At 39.5% G+C, this 25924-nt stretch overlaps 5 protein-coding genes and 1 long non-coding RNA gene across 8 annotated transcripts; 4 read left to right on the top strand and 2 right to left on the bottom strand.

Moving 5' to 3' along the window:
* The first annotated feature begins 118 nt into the window (after nt 1–118).
* LOC121970799 (cactin-like) lies at nt 119–1454 on the top strand. Its single transcript, XM_042521761.1, has 3 exons — nt 119–642; nt 781–1047; nt 1163–1454. Exons 1-3 carry the CDS (start codon nt 484–486, stop codon nt 1280–1282), a joined length of 546 nt encoding a protein of 181 aa, XP_042377695.1. The 5' UTR covers nt 119–483; the 3' UTR covers nt 1283–1454.
* A 222-nt stretch (nt 1455–1676) lies between these two features.
* On the bottom strand, nt 1677–4142 carry LOC121970800. The gene is made up of 3 exons (XR_006109018.1): nt 3988–4142; nt 3482–3650; nt 1677–1897 (listed from the first exon to the last, which is right to left on the bottom strand). It is a non-coding gene; the product is annotated as an uncharacterized LOC121970800 (long non-coding RNA).
* Nucleotides 4143–6194: 2052 nt separating this feature from the next.
* Nucleotides 6195–7126, top strand: LOC121973599 (protein PHLOEM PROTEIN 2-LIKE A1-like). The gene is made up of 3 exons (XM_042524994.1): nt 6195–6323; nt 6394–6539; nt 6619–7126. The coding sequence occupies exons 1-3, from the start codon at nt 6282–6284 to the stop codon at nt 7007–7009; spliced, it is 579 nt and encodes a 192-aa protein (XP_042380928.1). The 5' UTR covers nt 6195–6281; the 3' UTR covers nt 7010–7126.
* Nucleotides 7127–7266: 140 nt separating this feature from the next.
* LOC121972707 (leucine-rich repeat extensin-like protein 4) lies at nt 7267–9567 on the top strand. The gene has a single exon (XM_042524353.1). The coding sequence runs from the start codon at nt 7267–7269 to the stop codon at nt 9565–9567; it is 2301 nt and encodes a 766-aa protein (XP_042380287.1).
* Nucleotides 9568–12435: 2868 nt separating this feature from the next.
* LOC121970798 (alkylated DNA repair protein alkB homolog 8-like) lies at nt 12436–15694 on the top strand. Of its 3 annotated transcripts, XM_042521759.1 has the most exons (5): nt 12438–12654; nt 12756–12876; nt 12962–12993; nt 13850–14062; nt 14181–15694. In XM_042521759.1, the coding sequence occupies exons 1-5, from the start codon at nt 12520–12522 to the stop codon at nt 14496–14498; spliced, it is 819 nt and encodes a 272-aa protein (XP_042377693.1). In that variant the 5' UTR covers nt 12438–12519; the 3' UTR covers nt 14499–15694. The 3 variants fall into 3 exon arrangements, with proteins under 3 accessions (XP_042377691.1, XP_042377693.1, XP_042377692.1); XM_042521757.1 differs by having other exon boundaries at nt 12436–12654; nt 12751–12993; XM_042521758.1 differs by having other exon boundaries at nt 12448–12654; nt 12756–12993.
* A 2710-nt stretch (nt 15695–18404) lies between these two features.
* LOC121970797 (protein SRC2-like) lies at nt 18405–19715 on the bottom strand. Its single transcript, XM_042521756.1, has one exon. The coding sequence runs from the start codon at nt 19600–19602 to the stop codon at nt 18631–18633; it is 972 nt and encodes a 323-aa protein (XP_042377690.1). The 5' UTR covers nt 19603–19715; the 3' UTR covers nt 18405–18630.
* Nucleotides 19716–25924: the final 6209 nt, after the last annotated feature.

Raw genomic sequence — 25924 nt, 5'->3', positions numbered from 1 at the left:
GGAATTTTTACATATTTATTGATTTTTTTTTTGGATTTTTTAACAAAGTTATAAATATTTCAAGGATGATTCAATTAGCCGTTGGATTTATCTTTTAAAAGGAGTTGATTAATTAAAGAAACCCCTAACTTCCATTGCCCTAGTTTCCGCCGCCTCCTCACCCCTTTTTTCCCCTCGCGATTCCGCCCGCCCGCCCGACGCCGTGCCTGTCTCCGCCGACGCTGCGCCTTCCTCGCCTCCCTCGCCTCCCTCCGACCGACGCCGCTCCTTCCTCCAACCGACGCTGCGCCGCCCTCTTCCATCCCTCTCCATCCCGGAAGGGGCTACGGCGGCTGCTGTGGGTCCTCACCGGGGAGCTGCGAAGTCGCCGAATAGTCGGGCTGCTGCCCTCTTTCACGCCGGCGAGCAGCAACCGCTGCTGCCACAGTGCAGTGCGTCCTCCGTCCTGCCTCATCCGTACGCCCTCCGTCTGTTGCAGGCAGCATGATGAAACGCAAGGCTGTAGAAATATTGGAGGAGCAAATGAATGCTAAGAAGTCGCGCACGCCCCAAGAGAATATGAAACTCAGAGCCATGGGAGCAGCTCTGGACGAAGGCGAAGCCCTTTTCGGTGCTGGCTCCGAAGTAACTCTGCATTCACAGGTATATATTATTTTACTTCACTCTATCTTTTAATTAATTTGTTTTTTCTATCAAATTCAAAATACATGTTCTTATGCCGTCAAACCTATTATTATTTCATCAAAAGTATGCATACTGAAGCACACTTTGTTTTTTCAGATGAAATTGTGGCATGATAAATACCGTACACAGAAGCCAGAATACCTCAATCTGATTCGTACAGGATTTGTCTGGAACAAGTACAATCGAACTCACTACGATCGGGACAATCCTCCTCCTAAGATGGTCCAAGGTTATAAGTTCAACGTATTTTTTCCGGACCTTATCGATAAGTCTAAAGTACCGCAGTATACATTCGAAAAGGATGGCACCACTAACGACACCTGCCTTCTCAGATTCTATAGTGGCCCACCCTACCAAGACATAGTAAGTATTTAAACTTAAATTTTCTAATAATATGTATGTTAATTAGAATAAACTCATGATCTAAATATTTTCTCTAATTATGTTATGATTACTTATGTGTCACCTATTGTTGCAGGCTTTTCGGATTGTAAATAAGGATCTGGAGTACTCTCCAAAGAAAGGCTTTATGTCTACTTTCGACAATGGGACTTTGCGATTGTATTTCAATTTCAAGCAGTATCCGTACCGACGATAGAAGACTGATCTATTCCTTCAGGAAGATTTAAGAGTCTGTACATGTATTTTTTTATTTTTTTGCATCTGTAAAGTCGTCATGTAGTCATGGTGGAGTTTCTGTGTCGAGGGTATTGTTCTTGAAACTCGATAAGTCACTGATTCAACTACTTGATTTGAGCACGTCTACTAAATCAAAATTTTGACAAGTTCATTAGTACAAAATTCCTCCTTTTAAGATCCATTAGTTTAAAATTGAATGCTCGCAGAGGGTGGCATAGGTTCTTGTTTCTTTGATATGTTCCAAATATACAGATCTGATGCATATTTATATTTCAAATAATGAAATAGTTTACCACTATAAAATTAATTTTTACAGGAATTCCTTGATAACTAAGATTATCCGAAGCAACTTATTTTAAGCTGTTGATATTCCACGCTCTCAAAATGATGTAGAGCTTTTTTAAAAAAATAGTTCATTACAATGATTTATAAAGTTGTATAGTCTGGTTGATCTGTTATGTATCACAGAATGTTCCTCTCATTAGGAGGTCAGTAGCTCTACATCTTTACATATATTATCTTGGAAGAGGAGGATGTGATCTATATCATACTTCAGATCACTATCCTTGGGCGCCTGAAAATTAGGAGCAGAATTAGAAATGAGATTATTTGTACAACATCTCATATAATATATCAAGATGCAAAGCTGGAAAAGAGTAACTTGAAAGAAATAAAAAGGAAAATACATCTAATATAATATATCAAGATACAAAGCTGGAAAAGAGTAATTTGAAAGAAATAGAAACCAGAAAATAGATGTGTTAAAGCATAGTAGATTTGGAAGTACAATATCTAAACCGACTCCTAACAACAAGTCCTTATCTATATATCCAATGAGTTTCTGGTTATTTATAAATCACCGTCTATTCACATTGAAGCTTCATTCATTCCTTGTTGGGGATCATCTTTTGAAGCGGTTTGATTCGTCTATAATCAAATTAAATGGATGTCATTCTTTTATATGGGATGATTCTCACTGTTTTAAGTAAGCACATAATAATGGCTAAAAGAGGATAAAATCTACAGGAAGTAATATGTTCAGTCAAAACAATATATGACCATCCAGGAGTGTTTCCTACTGAGATAAGAAAAACAAAGTAAAATATAATGCAAAAAGCTATTTTCTCACAAAATTTTCATATTAGGAAATAGAGAAGCTACTAATGGGCAAAATCATCTTATGCAGTATAAACTGAAATTTGAAGTTTATGCTTCGACTTCTGAAGCTGAAATTTGATATTGATACTTTTGTTCTACTCCTTGGTTTAGAGAAGTATTCCTGGTGCAAGCAATACTGCAATTAAGTGTACCAAGAAAAACAGGGCAGAACCTAGTTGCATGGTATCTTGTGCCAATCCACAAGCATACTCAGGAAGGAATTAGAGATGATAGTTGTTACTATAGTTCACAGCACATCAACAATCAATCGATACAATAGTTGAAGCTATCTGACATTTAAAGTCCTTTAAAGAATAAAAGTTATCAGAAAAACACCTTGGTTTCACGATCAAATATGGAGTAATCAACAACTAATAAATTTTCAAAACCAAAAAAGAATTCCTTGAGGATGCCTATAACATGATAACAAAAGATGAATCAATTGAGAAGCTAGTTGATTAACCATAGGAGATTATATTTCTTGGCACAACACAAGTACCGGAGGGAAGAGGTTTAGATGTCTCAAGAAAGATTTTGAGATATTAATGGTTGCTTCATATATCATGGAAAATAGGACTTCACTATAACACGTAAGCAAACCAAGTTGTTATTTTTATAATATATATTCACACATAAAATACTTGCTACAGTAGAACACTGACATCAATTTAGTTAAAGAAGGTTATGGATGCTAATTCAGTTTGGTAAAATTTCAGTACGTGTCACCTCTAACAGTAGTTTTTAGTGCGATAACACATTTGATACAGCCACACAACTAGAGGCACAAGTCAGACAAAAATCATTTTCTGCACGGTCAGCTATCTTAGTCCAACATTCAGCATAACACATCATAATTACTAGGAGTTCTTATATGGACATTCTGGTACGAAATTAGTTGCTACAAAACAAGTAAATCAGAGAGTCAAATAACGAAATATAATGACCAACTTAAGGAAAAAGAATTGAGCAGGATCTCTATTCTGTTGAAGAAGAGAGTTACCAATTTCACAGCCTGCTTGAAGCACTAAGTTGCCTTCTCAAGCAACCCAAAAAAACCTGTTCATTAGGGGTGGAGAACCCTTGCTGACTATGGGCATTCCCCAAGATCAATAGTGCTGCATGCCATTCAGGATCCAACTCCAAGGCTTGTTGCAGTTTCAATACGACTTCTGAAAAAAAAAAAAACTCGGGGGATCATCAATCATAATAATATACAGAAACAAATTATCAAACTTCTAAAGCTGAGATTTTTTTATCAGTGTTGTCATCATGTATCAGAAATGCATAAATAAGAACCTTTCACCATATCCTCGGGGTTTTTTTCTGAATAGATAATAGATAATAGACTCATAAGCGTAATCCCCTACCTCGTGAGATTCTAAAAGAACAGTTGAATCAGTTGTCGTCTTTAAGACCACAAAAAACATCATAAGAAAGAACACAAAGAACAAGAACTAATTAGTGACGCGATTATGACAGAAAGGAGAGAGAAGGTGGGGAACTCACATCGGCATCACGGGGGTTTGGCAGCGCAGGCCATCTCGGCGGTCTAGCGCTCCTACTTTAACATCACCAACCGATCGAGATCGCTCAGCTGTAATCCACAATGTATAGCAACCAACTCCATCGCGATCCTCCCCTTTAGCTTCCTTCACTGCTAGCGTCGTAGAGGGAAACCAGCCATCATAGGGTTAATAGAAGACGTAATGGGCTGGATCCGGACCGTGTCCAAGTTCCGGACCGTTTCCAAGTAGGAATAGTTGAATAGATAGGGTGTCAACAATAAATTCGATCGGAAGATCCGATCCGAATTGATTCAAAAAAAAAAAAAAAAAAAATCACATTCGAATTAAAAATTTTTGGATTCAGGTTGGCTTGAGGATCTTGAGATTCAAAATTTTTGGATCAAGTTTGAATTGGGTTCAAATTGACTCGGGTTGATCCGAATTTAGAATCTTGTGAATTTTTTTAGGATTAAATTAAATTTTATTTTAAAAATTAAGATGTAATAATAATGAAATATTAAGATAAAAGTGAAAAATTATAGAAATAATAGTAAAAAAAATATTTTTAATTAGGTTATTCGGGTCGGATTCGGATTGATCAAATTGATAAGGTTCGGATTTAGGAATTGAATTCGAATTCGAATTGAGATTTAAAAAAAAATATCAATCTGATCTGAATCTGAATCCGAATCCGAATCGGTTCGACTAATCCGACTTGACACCTTAAGAATAAACATACCTAAATAATTTTTTAAAATATTATTATTTAAAACAAATTTCACTTATTATTAATGTTCTCTTTTAAGATACCAACATTTAAAATAAATCATTAAATTTAATTTATTATTATTTTTCCTTTTAAATATTAAAAAATAATAATTTAATTTAATAAAAATATGTGCGAGCGCAGGACTTCTTTTTTACTTTTATTTTAGAATTTTATCAATATAAAAATGATTAAAGGACGAATTATTCGTTAATGTTTATTAGATATTTATTTTTAAAAAAATATATATCAAAAAATATCAGAATGCATCATTATATGTGTATTCCTTAATAAAAAAGATATTTTTTAAAAAAAAGTGCATTCCTTAATAAATATCAAAATGCATCATTTGATAAATATTAAAGTATAATGTACCATACCATTTGAAAATTTCTGAAATATACACCTTGAAAAAATTGATGATTATTTTGCATTAAATTTAAATTCTTTAATGTAATATTTAATTATATGAATATTCGGACTCTCACTATTTGCATACAAGTCTCTATATACATAGACGGATCTCAAAATTAGAATGGGGAATCGACTCTATATATATAGATAGAAATACCTTTTGGTGGCCTGCTCAAATGCGTCTTGTGTGTGTGTTACAGAATAAGGGCTTGATCCTGACGGCCCGTAGCCGTTAGCACGAAGAAGCAAGACAGGAGGGTGAGGGATCAGAGGACAGATCCTCTGGACTGCAAAAAGCGGTCTAGGGGATGGTCCCTTGACTTAGATTGGTTCAAGGGATGATCCCCATACATAAAATAAATGGGGACCATTCATCCCCACCAATCCAGATCAAGGGATCATCTCCTGGACCATTTTTTGCGGTCCAGAGGATCTGGGCTGGAGGGATCAACCTCGAGAAATTACACAAATGCATGCGTCATTAGCAAATCCGGCAACTAGAGAGTTGACCTCAACATTACGAAATCTCTCTGCTTGCTTTCGATGATCAATAGGAAATTGGCCCGTCCCAGAATTGATATCTGCTTTCTAGTTGTCATGTCGGCCGGCACCTCCACGCCGCGTGCCAGATTCGCTGCCAGTACCCACCAACCTCGTTTACGTCGGTAAGTTAAGTAGCTGATACCCTGGGAGGCAAATTCGAGACCCATCACTAGTGGCCATTATATTAACAATAGCACCACAAACTCAATTTGCTTCTATCTTCTTTTACTTCGAGCTAGCATTCCATTTGCTTTTCGAATCCCATTACGTGCTCTCTTTCCGTCTTTGATTACTTTCCTCAGTTCCTCTATCTTTCGACAACGCCGATGACAAAACCGACCATAGGTTTTGAGCCGCCAATTGTTTAGTCAGGAAAGGAGTACAGGGAAAAAAGAAGGAAGAATATATTCTTCGACGTAAGATCAACCACTTTAGATTGTGCTTATCCTGTCTTTTTTCTCCTATAAATATGGATTCTCTGAAAGCAGAGGATAGCACAGCAAGTGAAGAAGAAGAAGAAAGAGGAGGAGGAGGAAGAAAATTGAAAGAAGCTGACAGATCAGTCGATCAAGATGAGCCGCGCCGAGTCACCTCACTGGAACGGTCTCATGCACGTAAGTTGTGTTTTTTACTGTTCGATATACAAAATCGGTCTCCTGTGATCTAATTCCTCGTCCCGAACAGGAAAGGTGGGTGAGACGAGTTGCAGACACAATCTACATCTCAGCCAAAGCCATGCAAATAACTTGGGGCAAAGACGAAAGGTTCTGGAAGTGGCCTAGTCTCTCCAAAGACAAGCTCCCTAAAGATTTTGCCAAACACCAACTCAGGTACATCGACAAATGCAACGCTCCCTTAATTATATAGCTCCTACATACAATGCGATCGTAATCGAGTTGCATGGCACAGCTTTGACAGCGTCGCAGAGCTCAACCAGGTGAAATGGCTTCAGGTAACAGGAACTCTGGATCTGACAAGGCACGATCGCCAGCTGAACCCGTCCAAGACTTACGAGATCATCTACCACGTTAAGTTCAAGGTGGACGCGTTTGGGTGGAGCAAAGCCCCGGTGACGTTTCTGTGCGGGGCAAGCAGGATGAAGAAGAGGGGTAACGAGATGGTGGCGCTGCAGAGGAGCAGAGGAGTCGGCGAGTGGCTACAAATCCACGGAGGGGAGTTCAAGCCGGGGAAATTCGCCGCCGGGAAGGTTGAGTTTGGGATGCTCGAGGTGGTGAGCGAATGGTGGAAGGGCGGCATGGCCATTGCAGGGGTCACCGTCAGGCCCAAAGGCACCAAGTGAAATACGTTTGAGTTTGTGTGTGTGACGTAATATTTTCTAATATTTAAAAATAATGGAAATAGAGTAACCATCAATTCCCTCTTTAATTATCATCCCCATGAATGTGTTGACTTTTGACGGTCAATGACTATTTTAATAAATACCCAACACTAACTAACTTAACTTCCACCAAAAGAGGACAATCAACCACCACCGAATCTTTCATTCCCTCCGTTATCTCGACGTCCTCCTCTCATCCTTTCCCATTGCCTTTCTCAATGGCTGGTCGTTCCATCTCCTACCTCCTCCTCCTCTTCCTCCTCCCCCTCGTTTCCGGCGATGGCGCATCCATTTCCCGACAGCAACTTCTTGGCCTTTCCGAGGGCGACAATGGCGACGATCTCCCAAAAGACTTTGCCTTCGATGTCGAGATGGCCACCGGCATTACCAACCTCCGGCTCCGTCGTGCCTACGTAGCCCTCCAGGCCTGGAAGCATGCCATGTACTCCGACCCCCACAACTTCACCGAGAACTGGCATGGCACCGATCTATGCTCCTACAAAGGCGTGTTCTGTGCTTCAGCGCTCGACGACTCCTCTGTCGATGTGATCGCCGGCATCGACCTCAATGGCGCCGGCATCGCTGGATATCTCCCTGCAGAGCTCGGCCTCCTCTTTGATGCCGCCATCTTCCACATCAATTCCAATCGCTTCTGCGGCATCATCCCCGAGAGCTTCTCCCGCCTCAAGCTCCTCTACGAGGTCGATGTCAGTAACAACCGCTTCGTCGGGAAATTTCCTAAAGTCCTCCTCCGCCTGCCGGCGCTCAAGTACCTCGATATGCGATTCAATGAGTTCGAGGGCGCTTTGCCTCCGTCCCTCTTTAACAAACACCTCGACGCCATTTTCGTGAACAACAATCATTTCACCTCTCCGATCCCGGACAATTTCGGTAACTCCACTGCCTCTGTCGTCGTGCTCGCCAACAACAAGCTCGGCGGGTGCATTCCGACGAGCATCGGGGAGATGGGGAACACGCTCAACGAGATCATCCTTCTCAACAATGATCTCGGCGGGTGCTTGCCGGCGGAGATCGGGTTGTTGAGCAATGCGACGGTGGTGGACGCGAGCTGGAACTCCCTCGTCGGAGCGTTGCCCAAGAGCTTGAGGAAGTTGAAGAAGCTCAAGAAAATGGACTTGTCGCACAATGTGCTCAACGGCAACATACCCAAAGGAGTGTGTCAGTTGCCGAGTTTAACTAACTTCGTCTTCTCCTACAACTACTTCAAATGGATGTCGAAAGAGTGTGCGGCGGCGGCGGCGTCGACGAAGCCCAATAATGTTTTGCTAGATGGAAAGAGGAACTGCCTCTCCCATTTTCCCGGCCAAAAGCCGTCGTGGATCTGCGGTGCAATGGCGACTCAATTTACCAATTGTAGTCGATTCAAGTGCGGGGCGTCGTCGACGGAGAAACCTACACCAAAGCCATCTCCTAAATCTCCAAAGCAGTCACATGAGTCTCCCCTGCCACCAACACCAAAACCGGTTATCTACTCTCCTCCAATGTCCTCAAGTTCTTCTCTTCCAGTACAACCGCCGCCGCCGCCGCCGCCAGTTGCGGTTCAGTCTCCACCTCCGTCGATCAATTCGCCAGTGCCATCTTCAGTGCACTCTCCACCTACACCAAACGCCGAATCGCCAAAGAAGCCATTCGACTCTCCAAAACCTGCTATCTACTCTCCCCCAATGTCCTCAAGTTCTTCTCTTCCAGTACAACCGCCGCCGCCTCCTCCGGTTGCGGTTCAGTCTCCACCTCCGTCTTATTCGCCAGAACCGCCTTCACTGCACTCTCCACCTACACCAAATGCCGAATCGCCAAAGAAGCCATTCGACTCTCCAAAACCTGCTATCTACTCTCCTCCAATGTCCTCAAGTTCTTCTCTTCCAGTACAACCGCCGCCGCCGCCGGCGGTTGCGGTTCAGTCTCCACCTCCGTCAATCTATTCGCCAGTGCCGCCTTCACTGCACTCTCCACCTACACCAAATGCCGAATCACCAGAGAAGCCATTCGACTCTCTAAAACCTGCGTACTCTCCTCCAATGTCCTCAAGTTCTTCTCTCCCAGTACAACCACCGCCGCCGCCGCCAGTTGCCGTTCAGTCTCCACCTCCGTCGATCGATTCGCCAGAACCACCTTCAGTGCACTCTCCACCTACACCAAATGCCGAATCACCAGAGAATCCATTCGACTCTCTAAAACCTGCCTACTCTCCTCCAATGCCCTCAAGTTCTTCTCTCCCAGTACAACCTCCGCCGCCGCCGGTTGCGGTTCAGTCTCCGCCTCCGTCGATCTATTCGCCACCACTTTCAGTGCACTCTCCGCCTACACCAAATGCCGAATCACCAAAGAAGTCATTCAGCTCTCCCCCACATTCTCTACCGTCGCCGTTAGCCTACTCTCCTCCGATGCCTTCAACTTCTTTTTCATCGCCGCCTGAGCCACCAACGAATCTACTGCCTCCAATTGCTGAATTTAGCTATGCATCTCCACCACCACCGTTTTACCCCGGATACAAATAACCAAGCACCTCAATGATATTTTTCAGTTAATTAATCGGCAACCATTAAAACTAGTGGTCAAATAGAAGAGCAAAAAGAGTGGGAGAAGAAGAAGAAGAATCTTCTCTAAGAATGTCACTCTACATTTTGTATCCTAGTCTATGTAATTTATTATATTTCTATTTAATTTAGATGAATGACTTATAAGAAATCTCCAAATTAAAGATTGCTTGTAATTTTATGAACTTATAGAAATCAAAGAAAAGTTGCATAAATTAAAGTAGAGTTTAGATGCACCTCTTCCACAATTAAGGGAGAAGATCTCCTGGTTCAAAAAAAAGTAGATTAGGGGATGGTCTAATTATGATCTGATCATAATTGATTGTGATCTTTTCATGGGTTCATCGTCCCCATCAGATTATAGTTTAGTATGACTGGATCGTAATTACGATCCGACCGTAATTAGGAGTGGACCATCTCCTGATCCATTTTTTTTTTATCAGGAGATCTGGTTCACAATTAAGGTGGCCTAAGAAAGGTTACAAAATTAACTTATATTGTGTTAATTAACTATTAGGTCCATAAAGGTTGTTAATACTTTATGAACCATCCTTGGCTATTGCATCCTAAGTTAGAAGAATCACACATGTGCATGTGATTCTAAATAATTAACTCATTTGATCTCACAACTCACAAGAAGACCATTCCCACTCGGTTGGCCTTTAATAAGGCATTAAGCTTACTTGATGTTCTATAAGTGATTCCACAAAAGTCTTTCTATATAGCGTCAGTACCCTGTTAGTACAATCACAACATGTGAGCAAACAAATTATTTTCAGATGTTTGCAGTCAAATAGAAGGATTAATTTCAAACAAAATTGTTAGCTTTTAACGTATTGTCTAGTCATTTAAAGGTGGGTATAATAGAGTTGTTGTAGTACCCCATTGTACACTTAGACAACTATCCCGAAAAGGTTCAAATTAAAGTAAGCCTCACTTGATAGAAACTTAGGATTGTAAATGGATCAAATGTTTATAGACGGATTCATATGAGGGCTGTCCTGATCCAGTCCTCATGTGATCCAAAATAAATAAGCCCTAGCTTATTATTATCTATATTATATTAGGTATTGAATTTTTTAACAAAATAAATTAATTAGTTAATCATCGAATACGAAATGAATGTACTATATTAAAATTGATGAAGATAAGAAATATGTTGGTTCAAATCAAGATTAATTTAAATTTTATTTGGTCAAATTATGATTGAACTAAGTTTAATTATATTAAATTGGTTCAATCGATTTAAAATGAGTGAGAAATTTTTTTTAGAAACCGTGCCTGATGCCTCACACACAAACTTTCACGCTCCGACTTCTTCGTCTTCTGATTTTTTTCCTTTCTTCTTATCTTTTTCTGGCCAACTATAGTGTAATTGTTTTTCTATTCTTTTTCTCCAATATATCTCAAAAGCAGCAGCCCTCCTTACTCTTTTTCTTTTGTGTTTTTTCCGGTCGACCAACAACAACTCTAGTCTTTCTTCCTCTCCGATAAGAGCAATCTTTGCTTTATCTTTTTTTATCATCGGAGCTTATTGAGACCGTGAAAAACAGAGGTAAAACTTTTGTTATCTTTTCCTTACATTTTTGTAGTTGTTTTGTTGTTTATTTTTCTTTTCCCTGGGCCAATTCAAGTAAACCAGCAATACTTTTTATTATTTTGTTTGATTTATCCTTTAGTCTTTTGGTTTATTTTCCTTTTTTTAGTCTTCAGTCAAATGCCAATAGTGTGAAGAACAAGTCACCGTAAGAGTTTTCCAGCCCGAATAGGAAGCTCTATTTTTTATTTAATCCAGCTTTTCTGTTCTTTGCAGTAAGTCTAGCAAACAAGAAGTAGTTTATTCAATAGTAATAAATATTGAATGGTAATTTAGAATATATAGTAACAGATATTGAATGTCTCTTTCGGAGAAGACGAAAAGCAGTTGGTTATAACGGCGACAGTGGAGTGAGAAAGAGGAGGAGAGTAAGACGATGCGATGAAAATAAGTATTCCCATCAATTCTAATTCAAGCCTATCCCAATATAATTTCTGAATCTGTTCCTGCAAACGTTTCATGAATAAATTTGTATCTAATTTAATAAAGTTTCATTCAATACACACAAGATCAATTAAATAAACATACTTGAATAACTTATTAAATTAAACAAATAAATTTGAACACTTATTCAATCCATTAATATTCATGAACAATATTAATTCATTAATAAATATCTTATCAACATGTTAAATAAACAAATAAAATTTTAAAATGGATAATCAAATTTGTATAATTAAATTTAATAATCAATTAAACAAGCGTAAAATGTAAAAATTTCAAACAATCAAAAAAGAATTTAAATTGAGAGTTTGATAATATTTAAATGAACTAAAATCAAGTCAAGATTCAATCAAGTTAATAAGCTTATAAAAAAGAAATAAAATTGAGCTTAGCAATGATTTTAACAACTTTAATTTAGATTTGGTTTGATTTAGCTAAATTACCTTAACAAACAAACCTAACCAGTACAAACATTAACTCGAGTTGGCTTATTTACTGTCCTATAGAAACCCACGTAAAAGAAGCTAAGAGAGATTAAAAGAGCTTGAGAAATAGAGGATCTATTATTTTTTAGAATGATTACAAACGAACAAGTGAGGTACTCAATGTACCAATGAGATCATTATGATCTTACAGTTTATATTAATATATTATATATTTAGAAATCTTCCATAAAATATTTAATTATTTTAATATTTTTTTTCAAAAAAAAAGTATTTAGAATAATCACAATAAAAGAAATGCCATGGGTAAGAGGGTGGTGACATTTACCCGGACTCGGCCCGTTTCACCACCGGGCCATTCTCCACAGCCGTTACCGAGTCGATCGATATTGCTGGGTTTGGTTGGAATTCTTCCAATCGAGAGCGACGATGGAAGGCGGCGACGAAATTCGGCGACGCGCGCTGGAAGAGGCTTTTGGGGAGTCCTCCGACGATGACGGCGCTGGCGGTGGCGAGGAAGAAGAAGAATCGGATCCCTCCTCTTCCGCCTGCTCCCTTCTCCTGGTTTTCCCGCCCCTCTCCCTCCTGCCATACTCGATTTCCTGTTTCTTGCTTTGGTTTCGCAAGCTAATGTTTTCGCCTATTCTGATCTTTCGTTAGGGCAGGAAGAGCGCTACGGACGGCCTCTTAAATGGGAGATGGTCGATGGGGTTAAAGGTTTGTGGCTCTGCCGGGACTTTCTCTCAGCAGCTCAACAGTCATCCCTGCTATCCGCGATCCAACATGGTAGTGGAGATGCATCCGGGTTTTATTTTGTCTTTGATTGACAGTTTCCTATACATTTTATTGCTTGTGTTTTTTGTTTTTTTAGAAGGGTGGTTCGACGATGGTTGTCATAATCAGGTAAACTTAATTTCCGATCCACTTTATCCTTGCCGTCTTGTTTATTTCCACTTACACTTCTGAAAATGTGATTTGATTTTGAAGTTGTGTTTTATGTTAATTAGCAACGGAGATTAGTGACAAAAATGAACAAAGAGAACGCACCGAGTTAGTATAATCATACATTTCGATTCGTTTTGCTAGATGCTACGTGAGGTTGTGTTATCATTCCATGTCTCCTTGAGTTAAGATAACTTGCATTTGAGAAACTGGGAGATTGGTCTTTAGTTTTTGCTGCTTCTAGAATGTTACATTAATAGCGTGCAAATACGAATCTCTTGGATCAGAACATGTCATGAAGTTTACTCCTTAAAAGCTACAAAAATTTTGTTTTTCATGAACTTGTTTGTTAATAGAGTCGGCTGTATCAGTGTTCCTTTGTACTTACTAATGGTTTAGAAACTTAACACGGAAAACTGTTTGGACAAGCATTGCAAACTTTTGGATTTTGAACAATTGGGCATATAAATTTGATAACTGTCTTTATTTGAGCACGTATCTATCTCTTCTTTGCATTACTTAGAAGTTTCTTTGGCCTGTCTTCAGGTGTAGATGTAGATATCCGTTTCTGGATCTTTTCTAGTCCTTGATATTCTTTTTCTTCTTATTGTCATCAATTTGTAAATTTAGCATCAGGATTGTGCTTGAGGATGAATATCCAGTACTTGTCATTGTGATAGTTTTAGTTGTTCAATTGTGTTGTTTAGATCTAACCTTGGGGGATGTTCATGTTTCTCATGTATACTGACAACTGAGAGGCCCTTTATACTGATTTTGATATAAGTACTTATATTTATATCTCTTATATATTATTTAGGCTATGAGATTTGGTGATCTTCCTGGATGGGCTACTAAACTTTCTAGATTAGTTTGTGAGGCAGTCTGGTTTAGTGAAGTATCTCCTGCAGCTGACACAGAATCAATTGTTGGAGATCAGTATGGAGAAGATTGTTGGCCTTTGCCACTAGATTTGTTGCAGAGGGAACCTCTTTTTGACCAACTAATTGCCAATGTCTACTATCCAGGGGAGGTGAGGGCTTAAGTTTAAATCTATTAAATCAATGATTCATTGCTTGGACATTGATAATTATGGTGTTGCTTCCACTTCCGTCTGCTCCAACAATTGTTTTTTTTTCTCATATGAGCAGGGAATTTGTGCACATGTGGACCTAATGCGCTTTGATGATGGAATTGCGATAATCTCATTAGAATCAGCTTGTGTAATGCATTTCACTCGGTGTAAACAAGAAGATAACATTAACAAATCTCAAACAGAAGAGGGTATAAAGAGGATCCCTGTTTTCTTGAATGCTGGATCATTGGTTCTTATGTCAGGGGAAGCTCGGTATCTGTGGAAACATGAAATAAACCGGAAACAAGGATTTCAGTCGTGGGAAGGAAGAGAATTAGCTCAACAGAGAAGGACCTCCGTGACTCTAAGGAAGTTATGCAAATCACACAATTGAAATTTAAGCAATTTTGTCATTTCTTCCATGCAAGTTTTTACCCTGAGTCTTCCTTTCAGCTATTCAGTCAAATATTAATAGAGGAACATCCGTTTTGCTGCTGTTTTCTGTCTCTGAAGAAGTTGGTGATTTTTGCAGAAGAAATTGCCAACACGGACAGCCATGTATATATCCAACATCAATATTTTTAAATTGTTCTCATTTAGATCTACATCCTCCAAGGAGCCAGGTTTATTGTTATTTAAAGTAGCTAACAAATTCAACTTCAAATGCTGAATTTATTGGTAAGGAGTTGTAATTATCTTGGATGGTTAATTGCCTGCAATAAATCTCTTTGATTTTCATTGCTTAATCTTGCTCGTTCAATAATCCGTAGACTGCCAATTAGTCCCACCTAGCCACCACATTGTGTAGATTCTGACTGAACATCTTTCTGTCCCATCAGAACGGTATAGTGATTAGCATATGAGGTGTTATCTGTTAGTACAATTGACCTCTAAATTTTCGATATTTGATAATACACTTAAGTTTGGTCAGTTTGATCAAGGGTTAATTTAAATAGGACTTGATGTTTAGAAGAGAATAGTTTAGTCAGAATTAGATGACTAGCAAGGATAAGTCCTAATCGAAGGATAGACAAGTGAGAAGTCTTAACTAGAGATTAGGCAAGTGGAAGTCCTGGTGAGTGAAGTCGGACCCTAGTGAGTGAAGCTAGTTGGTGGAAGTCTTGGTGAGTGAAGTCTGACCCTAGTTAGTGAAACTAGGTGGAGGAAGTCCTGATGAGTGAAGCCGAGCTCTATTGAGTGAAGGTAGACGGTGGAAGTCCTGATGAGTGGAGCAGTGTCTAGTGAGTGATGCTAGATAGAGGAAGTCCTGATGAGTGGAGCAGTGTCTAGTGAGTGATGCTAGATAGAGGAAGTCCTAATGAGTAAAGACAGACAATGGAAGTCCTAGTGATTGAGCTAGGTAACCCTAGGTAATGTGTGACCGACTAGTTTTCGGTCGACCGCGCGTGATCGACCGGACCAACGAATCCTGAAATATGTTGACACTGTGTTACTTTACCAATTTATCTATTGTACTAATCTAGTGTGCAGGAGTTGACAGGTATGAGGGAGTCCATATAGGTCAACGGGCAGATCGGATATCTGACGCGAAGTCTAGTTGGGTCTGCGAACCGGACAACTAGCAAAGTGGTAAGTCGCTGGAGGAGAGTGACCTTATCAGGACGCGTCCCGGTTGAGGGGACAATAGGCGTCAGTCCAGATTAGGTCCATTTTGGATACCTAATATGAGACTTTGACTAATTTCTGGTCCTGGGAGGATAGGAACTATCTACTATTCTTTATTATTATTAATTGTTATTGTCCTAATAATTATTTTACAGGTTATTTGGACTAACGTTGTTTTGCAGAAAAAAGAAGCAAATTTGTTTTCGGATGAATAGTGTCCGAAGGTGCCTTCAAGTAGTGAAGGCGCCTTTGTACTATTCATAGAAGATATCTTCCATGGTTATAGAAGGCGCCTTTCGCAAGATGAAATTTTGACTTTGCCGCAGATAAGTGTCGTGCTGTTCGGGATCAAATTTGCCAGGTTGAAGGCGTCTTCAACTGCTATGGAAGGCGCCTTCCATGCCTTATATAAGGCAGTCTCGAGAAGGCTTCAATACAACATTGATATACGAGCTTCTGCGTATCCGTTTGAGCTTCCGTCTGTTTCAGGCTCCTGCTACGACTCTACTACGAAGCTACTGCGCCCGAGTTTCGAGGACTTTTGATCACAGCCGGTACACCGACACCAACACACGAACACTCTCACACTCGATCCTTACGTCTTGGTAAAAGTTCTATTTTGTGTACTTAATTACTGCAAAAGGATAAGTGCAGTGTGTTGCACTTGTTCTAATTTTTTTGTACTCGATTCCCTCTTCTGGAGGTACCGGAAGAGGTTTTTTAGTGGATTACCTATCGATAGGTCCGCGAGATTTGAGTTTTGGAGTAGGAATCGTCGAAGGCTCCGAATCAAGTAAACAAACTGTGTTTTCTGATGTTCCTTGTTCTTGCTTTTCATTTCTTTTTCCGCTGTGTACTTTTAATTTTAAAAAGAAAAGACTTTTTTTGAAAATCACATAATTTACCCTCCTCTCATGTGCTTATCGATCCAACATTATCATCATAAGATCTGGGGTTTGAATCTCGATATAATGAAAGTAAATGCTTCCCTTATGCATCAATTACTATTTCAAAGTTAGTAGTCATCCATGATTTATCTCTTCTGTGTTATTTCTGAGAGAGATTGATAAAAACATTGAGGACGTACGTAATCACTTTTTACTATCAGATAGTGAACATCTTTTTTCTTCTTCTTCATTTTTTTTATTTTTATTTTGGCCCCCTAAAAAAAAAACTGCTAAAAACATCTACAGTGGGAGCTATGAAATCCATGGATGTGGTGCTAGGGGGCGTCTCCCAATTCAGGGAGCCGTTTGTTGTTATTTTTTCAATTAAATATTTTTTATTTCTATTTAAATAAATAAAAATAATAAAATATTTTTTTAAAAAAAAAAGTTAAATAACATTATTTCATGGTTAATTTATGGATTTAAAATTTATAAAAATTTAATTGTATATAATTTAAAATATGAAAAGGTATGGAAAATATATATAATGAAAAATATAATATCAAAAATTGTTAATTTTTTTTTTATAATAAAGAAATATATAAGATTTTTTATTTTGGACGTGAGATCTAACATAACAACAAATGAACTCATGAAGAGATTCTATGGATGCTTACTTGAACTCTTGCGATCACAAATATTTTAGTGCTGTATATTAATGTATTGGAAACACTAAGGGGGTGTTTGGTTCTTTCTTAAGAATTAGAATGAGAATCATAGTATTGTGGAATGCGAATGAGTATGAGTATGAATATCATTTTTAAAAGCAATGTTTGGTTAGTTGAATATTTTCTATCAGAATAAATCAAAATTTTCTTTTTTACCATTAAAGGAAAATAGGAGAAAAAAATATATGTGAGAGAAAAATATGATGAGAGAGAAAGTGTGATGGTAAAGAATAAAAAGAGGAAAAGTATGATGAGAAAAAATGAGAAATGAGAGTATAATGAGAGAGAGTGATGAGAGAGAATGTATGATGGGAGAAGATGAAGAGAGAGAAAGTGTAATGAGAAAAAATGAGGAGAGAGAGTATGATGGGAAAGATTGAGGAGAGAAAAAATATGATGGGAGAGAAAATGTGCTAAGAGAGAGTGATGAGAAAAAAGATGAACCGAGTGTGATGGGAGAGCTTGATGAAAGAGAAAGCATGATGAGAGAGAAAGTGTGTTAAAAAAAAAGGGAGAGAGTGTGATAGGAGAGATTGAGGAGAGAGAAAGTGTGATGAGAGAGAGAAAAAAAGAGGAAAAAGAGAATGGGATGGGAGAAATTGAGAGGAGAGAAAGTGTGATGAGAAAAAAAAAAAAGAAAAAGAGTAATAAAAAAGACTGAGGAGAGAGAAAATATATGATAAAATAAGGAGATAGAAAATATGATAAAAGAAAAAAGGAGAGAGAAAGTGATATGAAAGAAAAATTAAATAAATATATTTTGATATTTGATATTATGAAAAAAAATTTAATTTTAGATTAAGAATTTTTTTGGAATAAAAAAATATTTTAATTATTAAAAATAGAATAATAACACGTTCAGGGGACATGACAATGAATCATTACTTAATTATAAAAATTCATTCTCTTATTTATATTTTCATTTATGTAATCTAAATATTAATCATGATAATTATTCATCATTTTTATTCCTCTAAGTCACAATCCCCTAATTCTGTTTATGATATCTTCAAATTATCTTTTCTGGTAGTATATTCAATGATATGACACATTGTCATCTTAATTTCAAAGTGCACTTAAGGTGTCAAAGGGTATCATAATACACAATTCACAAGCTAGCCCCAACCTCTTATTTTAAAAACCAAAATTACAACTTTTTCCCAAAATTAAAAAAAAAAAAATCCAAGCTTTTGTTTTCTTCTTGATGAACCAGGAACAGCGCACTATCAAGGGCAAAGGAAATAAGCAACACGAGAGTGATCGGAGCACGGTTTTAGTGGCGTCATTAGAAATCGAATCCCCCGGCGTCGTCAAAGCCGGCGTCGTATCCCGCGTCGTACTCTGATGCATCCGACACCATTTCCCCTAAAAGGAGGCCGCCGATGGCGCCGCCTAGAAGACCTGCACCTAGCCCAGCCCCGAACTTGTTCTTCTTTGGCGGCGCGGCGGCCGCGTACCCATACTGAGGCGCCGGTGGCGGAGGGTACCCGTACCCTGCCGGAGGAGGTGCATATCCGTACTGGGTCGGAGGTGGGTACCCGTACCCGGCAGGACGCCCCGAGTAGCCGTATTGCGGAGGAGCTCCATAGGGAGGAGGGTAGGCTCCCTGTGCACCAGCAGGCGGGTAGGCGGTGGCGGGTTGTCCGACCTTAGAGTCATTTCCAGGAGCGGAGTAAGCGCTGGCGCTGCTCCCCGGCGCAGGGTAGGCGGTGACTGGCTCCCCGACCTTGGAATCCTTCCCCGGCGGTGGGTACGCAGTGGCACTGCTCCCCGGCGCAGGATAGCCTACGGGCGCAGGCGGCGCACTGGCAGCGTTTGCATTGTCGGCGGAGGCGGGAGGCTCACAAAATTTGTAGGAAAGGTTGAGAACGCCCTTGGGCTTTCCAGAGTTGGGCTTGCGAACCTGATAGCTAACGAATTGGGACGAACTCTTATCGCCCCCGTCGCCGAAGAACTCATTGAGAGGGATGTGCAACTCGCCGATCTCCCGATCCCCGAGGGAGCGTTCCGATCTGAGAGCGACGTGGACGACGAGGCGGGAGGCGGCGGCCACGTCGACGGGGATGGAGAAGCGGACGGTGGCGTTTTTCCAGGAGGGATTCTTGCCGCCATCTTTATCAGTGGGGGTGCGCTGCGCCGACCGGGGCTCGCCGGCGAGGGATACGATCGCGTAGACGTCCATCTTGCTGAAGAGATTAACTTCGTTGAGGTCCTTGGCGGAGATGAGCGTCACCTCCAACGTCCTGTAGGCAGCCATGGACGATCGATCGCAAATTCCTAGGGCTTAATCGTCTGAATCGATCGAGGAAAAGGGGATTTCTTTGTTCGAGAGGAATCGGGTGAAGCAGCTACGGGGCGATGTTTATATCGGGAAAGATAACCCATCCAACGGCGGAAACCTGCGCGAAGCTTCCGTTAAAAAGATGCGTTTAAGTGACGTGATTGCCGTCGACCCATATTTTCTTCTGCACATGTGTCGATTTATCAACACTAGCTAGGTGGGCCCGATTGAAATCGTTGCCCGAAGAAACACTAGATTAAGACCTTAAGTAGGCATGGAATTATTGATGGAGAAGTTGACCGAACGCGTTTATCACGCGGGGCAGGAATCACACGGCTAAGGTATATATATATATATATATATATATATATAATTTGATTAGTGATTGTGAGATCTTACTGATTAAATAGATGGAAATTTATACTGTGGATCATATTTGATCTGTAATTTATGGATCAAAAATCTATCCTTGTAGCATGCCCAGAGTATATATATATATATATATATATATATATATATATATATATATTACTATATTAAGATTTAATTAAAAATATAGATCTTTACTTATCAAATCTTAATTATTTTGATAAATTTAAAGTTAAATTATGTTAATATTTTTTTTCACATTAAAAATAATTTTAAAAATTATTAATAATTTTTTTTACTTTTTATCTTCCTAGAAATTAAGAAAAAGAAAAAACTAACTATATTATTTAATTTAAAATTGATAATCCGAAATATAGCGTATAAGGTCGTTATATAGTTTAGTTAACCTAAATTCTAAATATAAAAAAAAATCAAATTATTCTAAAAACTATAGACAAATAAATATATATAATCTAACATCCCCTCAAACTCACGATACTATAACTAGAAGTATTGAGAGTTTGTCAGATAAGAAACAAAAGTGTTAAGTAGAATATGACTTGTTAAACATATCAGTAATTTGTAGCTTTGAAGGAACAAAAGGTAATGTGATGGTGTCAATCTGACGATGGTGACGAGTAATATGACAATCAATTTTAATATGTTTCATTCGCTCATGAAAAATTGAATTGCATGTAATTTGAATAGACTCTAATTATCATAATATAATGGAGTAAGTTGATGAAGAGATATACCCATATTCGCAAGCAACCAACGCAACCAAACTATCTCACAAGTAGTTGAGGTCATGACACGATATTCAGCTTCGGTGGAAGATTTAGAAATAACATCTTACTTCTTACTCTTCCAAGAAATGAGGGAATCATTAAGAAAAACGTAGAAGCCAATGGTAGATTTACGATTCGTAGGATTACCAACCCAATCCGCATCAGAGTACGCACGCAGTTCAAGAGATGAAGTAGAAGGAAATAAAAGGCTTTGAAATTGAATGCCTCGAAGATAACTGAGAATACGAAGAACAACAACTTAATAAACTGTAGTTGGTGCAACGACAAATTAACTAACCACATGAACAGCATACGCAATATTTGACCGAGTCACAGTGAGATAAACCAAGCTTCTAACAATAGTTATGTATAAACTAGAATTCGACAAAGGTGAGCCATCAGATGGAGAATATTGAACATTAGTCTCAATAGGAGTATCAACGACTCTATTATCAGTAAGACGAGCACGCTCAAACAGATCAGATATATACTTTGACTGAGATAAAAGATAACCTTTTAGGGAATAAGCAACCTTAATACCCAGAAAGTAGCATAACATACCTAAGTCTTTCATAGCAAAATGATGAGCCAACTCAGACTTCAGGAAAGCAATTCTATCAGAATCATCACCAGTAATAATCATGTCATCAATATATAATGATAAAAGAATACGACTTGCATTTGTGCATCTAACAAACAATGCTAAATCATGATTACTATGATGAAAATTAAGTAAAATAATCACTGTAGAGAACTTATCATACCAAGCACGAGGTGCTTGTTTGAGACCATAAAGTACTTTACGAAACCTGCAAACTTCACCAGGTTGGTGTGAAATACTAGGAGGAGGTGTTATATACACTTCTTCATGAAGATCACCATTTAGAAATGCATTCTTGACATCTATCTGAGATATTCTCCATCGACGAACAGAAGTAACAACAATCAGAGTATGAACAGTCATCATTTTTGCAACTAGGGATGTAAATGAACCAAACGGTTCACGAGCTATTCGAAGTTCGATTCGTTAAAAAGCTCATTCGAGTTTGTTCATTTAGATTATCGAGCCAAGCTCGAGCTTAAGAATATTTAGCTCGTGAGCTCACGAACATGTTCGTCTATAAGCTTGCAAGCTCGAGCTCAAACTTGGCTTGTTTAAAGGGCTCAAGCTCGGCTCATTTAAAGGGCTCGAGAACATTTTCATTTATAGGCTCGTGAACTCGGGCTCGAGCTCAGCTCGTTTAAAGGGCTCGAGAACATGTTTGTTTATAAGCTCGTGAACTCGGGCTCGAGCTCGGCTTGATTAAATGCTCGCAAACATGTTCAATAGTGTATTGAGTTTGGAAGTTTAATGTGGTAGTTTGGGATGTTCAATGATGTGTTGAGTCTATATTATTTTAGTTGTTAGATTCGTCGAATATTTATTCAAATGAGTTTTCGAGCTTGTTAACAAGCCTGCAAAATAAGCCTTAAAAGGAGCCCGAAAATGAGCTTAAGCTCGTTTAATTTAGTTTGGCTCGTTAACTATGATAATCGAGCTAATAACGAGCCGAGCTCGAACTGTTCGCGAGCTTAGTAATTCCAAAATGAGTCAAACTCGAGTCTTGTGATAAAAATTTCATTCGAGCTTGAGCCCGAATATAACTTAAATGAGCCGAGCTTGAGCTTAATACTATTCAACTCAGTTCAGCTCGTTTACATCCCTATTTGCAACATGAGCAAATGTTTTTTCATAATCCATACTATTCCTATCGGGAAGCTGAGAAGACGAACCTGCCGGTGTGACATGTCTGGAATGTTGACCGCATCTTCATGACTCGAATGGTGAGCTATCCTCTGTGTTGACCAAGTCATCAGAAGTCCTCCAGTCAACACTATCTGCAGCCATTGACCGATTTGCCCCGGCCTCTGGTGTTAGGATCGATGGTCGCGGCTAGAGAGGGGGGGTGTGAATAGCCCCCCCAAATTCTCGTTTCTTTCTACAAACTAGGGTTAGCGCAGCGGAAATAAAAACAAGAAACGAAACTAGGAAGGAGAAGAAAATCAAACCTAACACGATGATGTAACGATGTTCGGAGATAAACTCCTACTCCTCGGCGTGTCCGTAAGGTGGACGAAGCCTATCAATCCGTCGGTGGATGAGACCCCGGAAAATCGGCTAATAACAACTCCTTCTGGGTGGAGAAACCTCGCCACAATAACTTGCAACAACAAGATAGAAATACAGCAAGAAATACAAACAAATGAATGTAAAACACCTTGCTTGCCTTGATGGTTTAGTTGGAGCGGCAACTTCTGGAAGAAACGGTGACCGGTAGGAAGCTCACCTTCAATCGAAGCGAGCTCGTAAAGCTCGAGATCACGGCGGTGAAGAAGAAGCGGTAAACCGAAGAAGAAGAAAAAGAACCAAGCGCCTAGAAGCCCTCGATCTCCTTTTATAACACCTGCAAAGAGGACATGAAGAAGGCGGAGATAGCGTTGTCACTCAGCGGATAGTTACGGACCGATCGAGCTCCATCACGATCGGTCCACGAGCTCTGATCGGTCATGGGGACCGATCGCTAAGCTCTGATCGGTTTAAGTGCGGACCGATCGGCATGCTCTGATTGGTCGGCTTCATCACGATCGGTCACGGGGACCGATCAGATCTTTCTGATCGGTCCAGGGACCGATCCCCTTTTCTCCCGAGCTTCTTGCCTTCGATCGTTGTTTCTGATCGGTGCGGGCCGTCGAGATAACACTCGATGAGCTCTTGTTTGGTTCTTGATCGGTCACGCACGATCCGAGATACCATGTATCACTGGATCGATCCACTGATCGATCCAGAGCTTGGTTTTTGCCAAACCAAGTCCCAAGCCTTCCAAACCAACATCCGGTCAACCTTGACCTGTTGGTACATCATGTTTAGCATTCGGTTACTCCCTTCACCTGCTAAGACTCCCCACCAAGTGTCCGGTCAATCCCTTTGACCCACTTGGACTTTTCTCTTCGTGTCAAGTATCCGGTCACTCCCTTGACCTACTTGACCTTCTCAACACCATATGTCCGATCACCCTTGATCCATCTGGATTTTCCCTTGCCCGGCTTCACTCACCAGGACTTCCAAACTGCCTAGCTTCACTCACCAGGGTTTTCCATCTGCCTGGCTTCACTCACCAGGACTTTCTCCAACTGCCTGGCTTCACTCGCCAGGACTTTCACTTTCACCTAGCTTCACTCACTAGGATTTTCACCAGGCTTCACTCACCAGGATTTCCCAAACTGCCTAACATCCCAGTTAGGACTTCCCAATCAAGTATCCGGTCAATCTTGACCTACTTGACTCTTCTTCATCCAACCTGATCAGACCCTGATCAGTATCTCTCCGCATGGACAACTGCACCTGCATTGTCCATGTCTACATGTCTTTCTGTATTGTCAAACATCGAAACCATGACCAAGGTTTACGCTTGGTCAACTAGGTCAACCTTGACCTAGTGGAAATTGCACCAACAATCTCCCCCTTTTTGATGTTTGACAATACCTTTAAGTTAGGCTAATCCAATAGCCTCAACTTTCCTCATGCCACTAGGTAATGAAACATAAGTTACAACCTTACATTTTCCTTCTAAGAAGGCAACCTCCTTCTTAGATAATGAAGGCCTAACTTAAACCCTTCATTCTCCCCTATTGGCACACATCAACAAACTCTCCCCCTGAAGAGTAAGTTATCGTTGTTCACAACTTCACTCGTCGTGATCAACAAACTCTCCCACTAACTCCAATGTTCTTCCTTGAACATTCTCTAGACATTCTTCCCCTTTTTGACACACATCAAAAGGAGTGAACCAAGGTCAAGAGTTTCTTCCTAATGAAAGTCCCATACCTTTCATTGAAACTCTTAATTTCCCCCTTGAAACTAAATTCAACAATTAACTTAGTGATAATCCCATATCACTCATCCTCAAAAATTTCGACGAGTAAAAACTCCCCCTAAATGTCAACTCCTTCTTGACTAATAGGTAAAACTCCCCCTAAAGGTCAACTCCCCCTTGACCATTGCACTAACAATGTCTTGGAAAGTTTCAAACCTTTAGAAATCCAAAACACCAACTCCCAGCTGAAATTTCAGACAAAACAGTCGAAAATCAACAAGTTGACACGCACTGATCGGTCACCAGACCGATCAGCCTTCACTGGATCAGTCACCAGACCGATCCACACTCTCCTGGATCGGTTCTAGTGACCGATCCACACTTTCTTTGACCGATCCGAATCCTCTCTGATCGGTCCACAAGTCTGATATCAGAATTTCTGATTTTCCTCCCGAAATTCAGAAACTCCTAGAAAATTTCAAAAATTATGAAATTTTGAGGATACATTCCTCATAACATATACTATCAAGGAAAAATAGTTTTCTATGAAAATAACTTCCCTTTTCAAATCTTGATACAAAGTTCAAAAGTCTTTGAAATAGCTCAAAGTTAACTCATTTTGTATCACTTTGCTCAATGATGAATGCTATCACTAGAAAAGCTTCATTAAGGTTTTTCAAATCAATTTTGAAATGATTTTAAACCATTTAATTTAGGACCACAATCTTTGGGCTAAATGTACATGACTTGTACATAAGCTTTCCCTATGATCCCCAATTTTGAATTAGGCTCATCTAGGTACAAGAACTATGCACCTTGTTCCTAACTCATCATCCTAATATCTCACACACATCTAAGGTGTATCAAACACATCCAAGTCAATTTTGATGTGAGTTATGGGTTTAGGTTATCTTAGGCTAAGGTCTCATGCATTTTCTAAACATCAATTTGATCTCCATATCAAATTGTGTTTTTAACCTTAAATCAATTTCATTGATTACAAATGCAAAAGATGATGATATGACATATAATGATATCATAAGTGAAACATGTGCCAAGGTCATGATGTCATGACATAAAGTATGAAACTTAAATAAAGCATGACATTTAACTATCCTAAGCATTATCATGACATTTTAACTGATCATAAAATAAATATGATGTCATGACATGGCATATGGCAAACAATATATGGCAAATAGCACATAAAGGTATAGAAAATACCTAATTCGAGCCTTAGTTGTCATTTTTGATAGTTTTGATCATTTCGCCATAGGTTCTATATTC

Source organism: Zingiber officinale, chromosome 4A, assembly GCF_018446385.1.
Source record: "Zingiber officinale cultivar Zhangliang chromosome 4A, Zo_v1.1, whole genome shotgun sequence".
Lineage (NCBI taxonomy): Eukaryota > Viridiplantae > Streptophyta > Magnoliopsida > Zingiberales > Zingiberaceae > Zingiber > Zingiber officinale.
This window is presented reverse-complemented; position numbering and strand designations above follow the sequence as displayed.

Coding starts and splice junctions, on each gene's coding strand:
- LOC121970799 (XM_042521761.1), top strand. CDS start 484: ATGATGAAACGCAAGGCTGTAGAAATATTGGAGGAGCAAATGAATGCT. Junction 643..780: donor AAGTAACTCTGCATTCACAG/GTATATATTATT, acceptor TTGTTTTTTCAG/ATGAAATTGTGGCATGATAA. Junction 1,048..1,162: donor GCCCACCCTACCAAGACATA/GTAAGTATTTAA, acceptor CTATTGTTGCAG/GCTTTTCGGATTGTAAATAA.
- LOC121970798 (XM_042521757.1), top strand. CDS start 12,520: ATGGAAGGCGGCGACGAAATTCGGCGACGCGCGCTGGAAGAGGCTTTT. Junction 12,994..13,849: donor ACGATGGTTGTCATAATCAG/GTAAACTTAATT, acceptor TATATTATTTAG/GCTATGAGATTTGGTGATCT. Junction 14,063..14,180: donor ATGTCTACTATCCAGGGGAG/GTGAGGGCTTAA, acceptor TCATATGAGCAG/GGAATTTGTGCACATGTGGA.
- LOC121973599 (XM_042524994.1), top strand. CDS start 6,282: ATGAGCCGCGCCGAGTCACCTCACTGGAACGGTCTCATGCAC. Junction 6,324..6,393: donor ACTGGAACGGTCTCATGCAC/GTAAGTTGTGTT, acceptor CGTCCCGAACAG/GAAAGGTGGGTGAGACGAGT. Junction 6,540..6,618: donor TTTGCCAAACACCAACTCAG/GTACATCGACAA, acceptor TGCATGGCACAG/CTTTGACAGCGTCGCAGAGC.
- LOC121970797 (XM_042521756.1), bottom strand. CDS start 19,602: ATGGCTGCCTACAGGACGTTGGAGGTGACGCTCATCTCCGCCAAGGAC.
- LOC121972707 (XM_042524353.1), top strand. CDS start 7,267: ATGGCTGGTCGTTCCATCTCCTACCTCCTCCTCCTCTTCCTCCTCCCC.